Raw genomic sequence first — 9,743 nt, forward strand, 5'->3', positions numbered from 1 at the left:
CATGCCCATTCCCAGCTGGACTGCCATGCCGTCTACCATCATGGTGCCGTCGAACGTCACCGCTCCGCTGAAAACGTTCATAATGAACAGCGTCAACACGGCCTGCGGCTCCTGGCACAGATGTTTCACTGCGGTCACATTTTGAGCTGTTATAACCAACCTACATGCACACAAATCGCCTCCCATCGCAAAGGGCAGTCGCCACTTGATCATCAGGTGTCTATGAAGCCCGGCACTCTGCAGCGCTGAGGCCAGCATCTCAGCCAACCAGCAGCCGCCGGCACCATGAGCAGCACTCCGCCGACCAGCCCCAGTCAGCGGTGGTGCGGCCAGCACCTCAGCCGATCAGCAGCGGCCGGGGCCTCAGCCGACCAGCAGCGGCCAGCACCATGGGCAGCACTCTCGCCGACCAGCCCCAGTCAGCGGTGGTGCGGCCTCTACAACGTTCACATCCGACGGCGGTCACGTGACCGGTGCCGGCCGGCCGTACCTCGGCCGCAGGCGGAACGCCAGGTCGAGCTCCTGGTTGAAGAGGAGCCGGTCGAGCTGGGCGTTGCCCGACATCTGGACGTTGACGGCGGCCACGGCCGAGACGGTCAGGTTCAGCGGCAGGCCCAGCCCGGTCGGCACGATGTACGTGCCCTCCAGGAACTTGACCGACCGGCTGATGTCCAGACTCTGTCGAGGACCGACCGTCAGGCACGCCACGAACACGCGCGCCACCGCGGCGCCGACGTGCGCAACACCTCGCGTGTGGGACGGGATATGCACACCGTTGGTAGACACTGATTTTCGGTGCAACTCATTGCTAAGGGTTGAATGGTCTTTTACGCCGGTCATCAACGTGGCGTCATTGGAACTGTCAATGGTGCGCTAAAACCTGGAAGACAATGCGACCAGGCGTATGGACATACATGGGTGAGTTACACTCATGGTGAGCCGAAGGCCTGTCCGGTGCGCTTCTGCCCGGAAATGACATCACGAAACATTTTATGACGCACGACGCTTTCCTCGAGAACAGTCAACTACGCAAGGACAACGTCCCTTTGAGCATGCTGCTACTTCAGTTTCACAGGAGAAAGTGAATGGATAGCCGAACAGCCGTGCTTGGTATGGTGCGGTGGGTTCGTCAAGAAAGTAAAGCGGAGTGGTTCACAAGTGTGCGTAAGAAATCCGGCGCCGGTGACCACTGACCTCGGTGTTGCTGAGCGCGTTGGCCCACTCTGCCGGACCGTTTTGCGCCAGCCATTTCGAAATGGAGTCCATGTCCGAGCTGCGTAGGTCGATGCTTTCGACCTCGTGACCGAAGACCTGCGACAGCACGCACAGGTCATTCAACATAACCCACGCTTGAGTACAGGCTGGGAAACAGGCCAATATTAGCGCTTGCGTTGCATTGGCCGACCAATGAACGTCGATCAAACATGCAATTTCGAATTTCAAACACAGAGCGTTCACTCGCAATCACCAAGCCCATGACTCAACCCTTTTTTGAAAACCGAATTTGGTCATGTCTCAGAGCCAAGCCAAATGATCAGGCCCCGCGCGCTGCCCACTCGCCTTGAGATGGAACAGGGCCAGAGGACTTGCCGAATCGGTCGGAGGGCCGTCAAAGTCGGCCTTGATCTGCTCCATCCGCTGCTGGGCGGCGTCACGTCGGCCGCGGAACAGGGGCTCGGGCGCCGCGTTGTGGAGCACGCCTCCCGGCGCGAACATCGACTCCAGCACGCGCTCCATGCCCTCCACGCGGGCTCCGACCTGCCGAGACGACGCATCGGTTACGTGGCCGCCGCCGGGTATGGCCGCAGTAGCCGAGTCCAAGACTTGTTGGAACGTCGCACGTATCAAATGGCCGCTGTCGGACCTCGCTACGGTCCAAGACACACTTATACTTATCAAATGGCCACTGTCGGACCTTGCTACGGTCCAAGACAACACACGCATCAAATGGCCACTGTCGGACCTCGCTATGGTCCAAGCAACACACGTATCAAATGGCCATTGTCGGACCTCGCTATGGTCCAAGCAACACACGTATCAAATGACCACTGTCGGACCTCGCTATGGTCCAAGCAACACACGTATCAAATGGCCACTGTCGGACCTCGCTATGGTCCAAGCAACACACGTATCAAATGACCACTGTCGGATCTCGCTATGGTCCAAGCCACACACGTATCAATTGGTTACTGTCGGATCTCGCTACGGTCCAAGTCACAGACTCAGCAAATGACCACTGCCGATTGTCGGACCTCGCTACGGCCCAAACCATGCACTCATTAAATAGCCTCTGTCGGACCCCGGTAGGACTCAAATGATGCGGTGCTAAAATTGTTACTGTCATCTATGACATCAGTGACACCTATCGGATTCTCTGCATACTGAAACCGCGTGATCCTTGTATTTTTTTTTAAAGATTCAGTCGTAACCACTTGAATACGTTTATTTCTGGGATTGGAGCCCACGCTAAGCAGTGCCTGTTTCGTGAACCCTGACCACACCATACGATCGTGAATTTCAGGCAAACGGCAGAATTGGGTGGCGAGGGTTCAACATGCCGCAATGCTCAGCACGGCCTACCGTGTCCTCTGCAACACCTGACCTTTAAAGCGGCCGTAGCCACCAGCCGCAGGCCATCTCAGTGAAGGCCAGATAGCGAGCGCCTAGAGCAACTCGAACAGGACAACAGCGGGTGACGGGTGGACCGGATGGATACACTCGAACCAACTGAGCTATCGGGACGAATAACACACCTTCCGGCGTGTTTCCGTTGCCCCACTCATGCTGAATAACGCTTAACGCCTACGCTGTCATTATTCCATTCATCCAATAAAATGGCTGAATTACGTTACCAGCAAACTCATTCTGCTCTTTGAAGCCGAGGCAATTTCGAGGAGCAGTAAACATAGACGGTTCACCGGAAAGTACCTCCACTAGGTTGGACACTCTCCTCGCCGAAGAGCTGAAGCGTCAGGTTGGAGTTGAGCGACCGCGGCACGTAGCTCCGCGAGCTGTAGACGAGGTTGGAGTCCAGTGAGGCGCCCATGTGGTATTCCGAGTTGAAGCCTGATATCTCGAAGTTCCGAGAGAATTTCCTGACGTCGGTGGAAAACTTCTTCTTCAAAGAAAGATCAGCCAGCAGGCCCTGCACTTCTAGCTGGTACGGAGATGACGTCTCCTGTAATTACTCAGGTGGGTCCAGACAAAGGAGCCCACTGAAATACACAAGGATAGTTATCATCAATAACTCTTCACCGGCCATTTTCAGCTGTGAGGAGACACCGTCATTTACCCACTACTGAAGTGGACTTGGCAGCTTCCCAACAGTTCCCTTCACGCTGGCATTCATTCCACTCGTACCCCAATTGGCTTCCCCGTATTCTACTTAAGTATAGTTCTGATTGCACGAAAGATAGAGCAAACTGAGGCGAAACCCATCATTTAACTTTAAGCCTATCAAAATACCGGTAAGACCCACCGGAAGCGGTTTTTTTTGCAAAGTGGGCAAATTTGTCATTTGAAATTTGTGCGTTTGGTCCCATGGGTTCAAGTAATAAAGTACCGCGAACGTGAAATGACGAAAAGAACATCATGAGCATATGAGACTGTTTTATAAGGCTGTTTTCATTGTCTGATGAACAAAAGCGTCATCCCGCAAAGCGGCCAGGCATTTATGGCGCATCAAAGCTGGAGAAGCTTAAAATATAGTATCATGTACACATTGCATTCACAGCTAAACTTCTCCTAATCAGAGGTACGCTCTGTGCGTTTCATATTTGGTATCAAATTAGTTCTCTGTCCGATAATGGTTAGCGTAAATTCACTATTACCTTCAAACCTTGGATACAATAAATACTGCACACAAAATTAATAAAACATTGAGTTTATGTGCACCTTTTCATCACACATGGGTTCCTGGATGGTTCCATAACCTACCACCTTTCAATGGCTGCACTGCGCTCAGACAACGTTTAACATTGATACTGGAGCTTTCTATCCCACGGGTTACAAAGCATCACTAGCCGGTGACCAGTGAGATGTCCAACGGTGACCTGCGACCGCACGTTTTCGCGTTACCCGGCTGCCAGCGAGCGGCCCGCTGTTGGCTCGGCTTTGGGCCAGTGTGGGGGGGGGGACCCACACGTGCACCACGGCATCGCACACGTGAGGCGGACCGTCACCTTGATTGACCTGCTCCTGCTCCAGGGCGGCGCGCACCAGGCCGATCTCCTGGTGCGAGGGACAGCGCATCAGACCGAGGTAGGCGGCAATGCGCACCTCGCTGTCCTCGGCCAGGTCTCGGAACACGGCGCGCATGGCGTCCCGGTGCACCCGGCAGCTGAACCGTCTGCAACAGTGCACATCCGCACGTCAGCTGGCTGCGTCATCTGAACCTCCTGCAACAGTGTGCATCCGCACTGGCTGCAACATCTGAACTTCCTGCAACAGTGCACATCCGCACGTCAGCTGGCTGCGTCATCTGAACCTCCCACAACAGTGCGCATCCACACGTCAGCTGGCTGACCTACCTCCAGCAGGGGCAGGGACCCGGCAGCGAGCCGTCTCTGTGCGCAGCTCCACACGAAATCCTCGCCGACCAAAGGTGACGCCTTCCTCCAGGGGATTCGCTCCGCGGCGGGAGCAGGAGCGGCGTACCCCGGGAGGTACTCGGGAGGGGCCGCCACTCACCTGAACGCCTCGATGGCAGACACCTTGACCCGGCTCCAGGAGATACGCTCCGCGGCGGGAGCAGGAGCGGTGTACCTCGGGAGGTACTCGGTAGGGGCCGCCACTCACCTGAAGGCCTCGATGGCAGACACCTTGACCCGACTCCAGGAGATACGCTCCGCGGCGGGAGCAGGAGCGGCGTACCCCGGGAGGTACTCGGGAGGGGCCGCCGCTCACCTGAACGCCTCGATGGCAGACACCTTGACCCGGCTCCAGGAGATACGCTCCGCGGCGGGAGCAGGAGCGGTGTACCTCGGGAGGTACTCGGGAGGGGCCGCCGCTCACCTGAAGGCCTCGATGGCAGACACCTTGACCCGGCTCCAGGAGATACGCTCCGCGGCGGGAGCAGGAGCGGTGTACCTCGGGAGGTACTCGGGAGGGGCCGCCGCTCACCTGAACGCCTCGATGGCAGACACCTTCACCCGGCTCCAGGAGATACGCTCCGCGGCGGGAGCAGGAGCGGTGTACCCCGGGAGGTACTTGGGGGGGGGGGGGGGGAGCGCCGCTTACCTGAACGCCTCGATGGCAGACACCTTGACCCGGGCCGGGTTGTCGCGGCTCAGAAAGCATTCGTTCAGCGTGTTGACGACGCCAGGCGGCGAGAGACCGGCGTTGCCGATGGATCGCAGCGTCAGCAGCAGCTGGGTCAGCAGCGACAACAGTCAGCAGAAACACCACCACATCGGAGACCGAGTCGGGCCAGCACATCCCGCAATGGGTGTCTGCTAGAGGTGCACTCAAACATAATGCGCGGGATGGTAAGTTGAAAAAAGGGGGAATCCCTAACGCCCAGAAAGAGGAGCAGACTTCATGGCCCGTCTTTAATGAATGCAGCTTTAACATCCAGTTGCTCTGCCTTCAGGTTTTATGGGTGGAGTATTCCTACATGTTCTGCTTACAACCAATTCATTCCAATTCGTAGCAGTAACCAGGCCGCAATCTGCAATTACATTATCGATCGCGGCGAACAGCATCACGACACTAATCACTTCTTATGCAAATGTGCAACGTCAGCTCCTTCGGTGTCACGTGCACTCGTCCGGCAGACCGTCCGTCTGTCCGCGACCCCGTGCGGGCGCCGTGACCTGACCCGCGTCTTGTCCGTCACCCGGTCCCACCTGTTCCTCGTCCGTGACCTGTGCCATTGCAGCAGTTTGACTCATTTATCGTCCGTGACTATGTGCTGATGCGCCGGTCTGACCAGTTCCCGCCCATCACTCCATGCCAGATGGTTGGACATGACGAGAAACAGGCAACGGCTTGCCTCCGTCTCGCCCGTCACCTGTGTCGGTACAGCAGTCTGTCGTGGATGAACCGCCGCCGTTGCGTCAATCCGTCGTTGATGAACCGGTGGCGTTGCGTCATTCTGTCGTCGATGAACCGGTGCCGTTGCGTCAATCTGTCGTTGATGAACCGGTGCCGTTGCGTCAGTCTGTCGTCGATGAACCGGTGCCGTTGCGTCAGTCTTTCGTCGATGAACCGGTGCTGTTGCGTCATTTTGTGACCGATGAACCGGCACCGAAGTGTCAGTCTATCGTCGGTGAACCTGTGGCCGTTGCGTAAGTCTGCCTTCAGTGAAACGGCGCTGTTGCGCCAGTCTGTCGTCGACGAACCGGCGCCGTTGCGTCAGTCTTTCGTCGATGAACCGGTGCTGTTGCGGTCAGTTCGTCGTCGATGAACCGGGGCCTTTGCGTCAGTCTGATCTTTTGGGAATTAGTGCGGCAGTCTAGCTGTTGATCGTCTCAGACCCTGTGGCCAATGCAGCGTTCCGACCAGCCCCCCCGTGCGTTACTTCACCTCGGGACGGCAGCCGAACGAACTCCTCGTCCCTGGGACGTTTTCTCCTCGCCTGCAGCGTCCGACCCCATGTGGCGCAGCGGCCTCACCTGCTTCTCGTCCTGCTCGGTGTCGGCGCGGCAGCTGTCGCCCAGAGGCCGCGCCATCTCGGCCATAATCTCCAGCGCCACGTGGTTGGTTTGACAGTCGGCGTGCTGTCGACAGTACTGATGCAGCACGGCGCCGACCGCCAGCCGCGCGCGCGTCCGCACGGCCGGCTGTCGCACCTGCAGCAGGCCGCCGGCCGTCTCCATCATGGCCTGGTCCACGCTGGAGCGCCGAGGAGCACAAGGTCAGCAGCTGTACCAATCCAGCTGAGGTCATCGTGTTGACAGGTCACCACGTCAGGAAGTCAGCGGGATGCCTGGCCAGCTCGTCAGCAAAACACCGAGACATGTGATTGCCCGGTCAGGAGGTCACCAGGTCAGCAGACCATACATTCGTAAAATTCGTGTCATAATCTGGCATAATACGAGATAAGCAGGTTAGCCGAACGTCAGATGAACCAAAATGCCAGGCAAGCAGGACACCATATCTAAGGAGGGGAAAGCGGGGGAAAGGGGGGATCCAAGGGGGAAAGCTGATCTCATCTGATATCCAAGGGGGAAAGCTGATCTGCAGGACACCACATCCAGAGGAAAGCTGATCTGCAGGACGCCATGCAAGAATGTCAAGGAGTTCAGCACAAAAAACACCAGGTTCGTAGACCATGCGGCTTTTCCCTGCAACTTCCGCTTTAACGCCAGGCTAGACTGGAGACAGGGCTAACAGGAGCAGTTCTTATGAAGAATGCCTCCGGGGCCTCTTCATACCACATGAACCAGAGCGGTGGTGAGCCTGTGTGCTGCGGTCGGTACCTGGGAATGAAGTTGAGAGCCATGAGCCAGGTGTTGGCCACGCGCGGAGAAACCTCTTCATTCAGGATCAGGTCCCTGGTCAACTCCAGAGACGCGGCCGTGGGAGACAACCGGCAGGGCATCCCTCGATCAGCTGCCTGGCAAGAAGCATCGGTGACGTCACTACAGCATGGCTCAGGGGCCATGCGGAGAGACATCGGTGACATCCCCAAAGCACGGCTCAGGGCCATGCGGATAGGCATCGATGACGTCACCACAGCACGGCTCAGGGTCATGCGGAGAGGGAAGCGGTGACGTCACCACAGCGCGTCTCAGGGCCATACGGAGAGACATCGACGACGTCACCACAGCACGGTTCAGGGCCATGCGAAAGGCAGTGACATCGACGATCGCTGTGCCGACATGGCCGGCAGCCTGGTTGGTCCTATCTGTGAAATTTTTCGGTGCGAAACCGAAACGATGGGATGCTACTTTCTGGAGTAATTCGGGGGAACTACGCAATGCTGTACTGTGCATCTTTCTAAAACACTGCAGAACCTGTGTTAACACAACCCGTAAAACAAACTAGTCAGGAGTTAAGAATGCCCGGTTAGCTGCTTTCATTGTCTAGACATTCTAAGAACGTCAATTTTTGAAAAGCTTCTTGTGACAGCTGGTAGCATAACACTGCCAACGCTTTGGTCATAGCAATGAGGTGGTCAGCAAGGAAGCGCTGATCGTGCCGTATGACCGACAGGCGGTGCGTGTGGCCCTTACTGTCCGTGTCGGCAGATGCTGGGGCTGAGTCGGTACAGCGATGTGATCGAGGTGTGACTCATGCCCCGAAGGTCGTCAATCAGCTCCGAAAACTTGGTGGTCGAGTCCACGCGCACCTCCGAGTCCTGCCGGCCGGTGGAACGAGACGGGAGTCAGAGGCATGGATTCGCGGTACGCAGCCGGTCTAGTCACCGGCACTGGGCTGGTCCGCTCGATACCCAAGCGGGCGATAACCACACACTTATCACGATTGGACCTCATCCAAAGTTCGATTCCATTCTTTTGGCGTTATGGTTTCGCCAGAGGCCTCCCGAGCTTGTTTGAGAGTCGATGAGCATGCCGGGCATCACCACTGGTTTGAAGGCATAAAGCCGTTATTACGTCTTATATATTGTGTCAATGAATCGAGACTATATGGACACTCGTCCACGATATGATAATTATGGTTTATAGACTAATAAAACTTACATATGTATATAAATACCGTATATGTATATATTCCGTAGTATATATATATATATATATATATATATATATATATACTATATATATACTATATATATACTATATATAATATATATATATATATATATATATATATATATACTATAGTATATACATATATATATATATATATATATATATATATATATATATATATATATTACATAGTATATATAACATATATCATATATATGTAATATATAGATGGGCGTTGCTGTGTTGGTATTCAACACCGTAACAACAATAGCGTAAATAGCCACACTGATGACAGCGTGGCCACACATAGTCACAGTAGGAGCGATGCGCCGAACGCATGACGGACGACCGGCCCCAAACTCGGATTCCGCGTCGCAGCCGGCGACACTCACGTCCTCGCAGAGTTCCCGGACCAGCGTCTCCGCCTCAGCCAACGACTTCTCGCGGGTGTGGGACGCTGCCTTGGCCGGCATGTGGTTGTACAGCAGGGTCTCCCTGTTCTGCACCACGTCTGCGGCAGACAGCGGCCCGTCACCCACACCAAACGGTGGAGTTGGCTTGCTGAGAATGCTCTGCCAGACCACGGTCCTGCCTGTTGGGTACACCCCGCGAGACACCACTACTGGTGGCCGGCTACGCTGTGTGAGACGCTGGCTTAGGTGACGGAGGATCGCCACCTGACGAGACGGTGACTCTGGTGGCCAGATGCGCCGTGCACGACGCTTGTCCCGGTGGCTGGGTGATGGACGCACCTTGTGAGACGGTGGCCGTGGAGACGTCCATCAGGGTGAGGTTCTGCGCGCTGACGGTGACAGCGCCGGACGCCTCGTGCGAGAAACGGCTTCAGCAGATGGCGCTCCTCGCACTGCACGCTGGAGAGCCGGTTGTCAGCAGCGTCTGGCTGCACCGGCTGTTGCTGGCCACGATCGGGATGTTCTGCACCGGCTGTAACACGGCCAAGCCGTCTACTGTCACCAGACTGGGTTGTCACGGACGCTAGACCACGGATGCCAAGCCAGCCGCGGTGGACACCGCCTGTGACTGCGCCTTACCTCTACGCTGGCTACTCGCAGCTACACCCGGTAC

The 9,743-nt window shown here is 56.1% G+C and overlaps 1 protein-coding gene across 1 annotated transcript; it reads right to left on the bottom strand.

The window, feature by feature from the left end:
• Positions 1–3,153: 3,153 nt before the first annotated feature.
• LOC119092257 (apolipophorins-like) lies at positions 3,154–7,543 on the bottom strand. Its single transcript, XM_037215228.1, has 5 exons — positions 7,422–7,543; positions 6,615–6,834; positions 5,239–5,369; positions 4,182–4,348; positions 3,154–3,215 (listed from the first exon to the last, which is right to left on the bottom strand). The coding sequence occupies exons 1-5, from the start codon at positions 7,541–7,543 to the stop codon at positions 3,154–3,156; spliced, it is 702 nt and encodes a 233-aa protein (XP_037071123.1).
• Between the last annotated feature and the right edge of the window lie 2,200 nt (positions 7,544–9,743).

Source organism: Pollicipes pollicipes, unplaced genomic scaffold (genome assembly GCF_011947565.3).
Source record: "Pollicipes pollicipes isolate AB1234 unplaced genomic scaffold, Ppol_2.1 Scaffold_3447;HRSCAF=4054_pilon_pilon_pilon, whole genome shotgun sequence".
NCBI classification, from domain to species: Eukaryota; Metazoa; Arthropoda; class Thecostraca; order Pollicipedomorpha; family Pollicipedidae; genus Pollicipes; species Pollicipes pollicipes.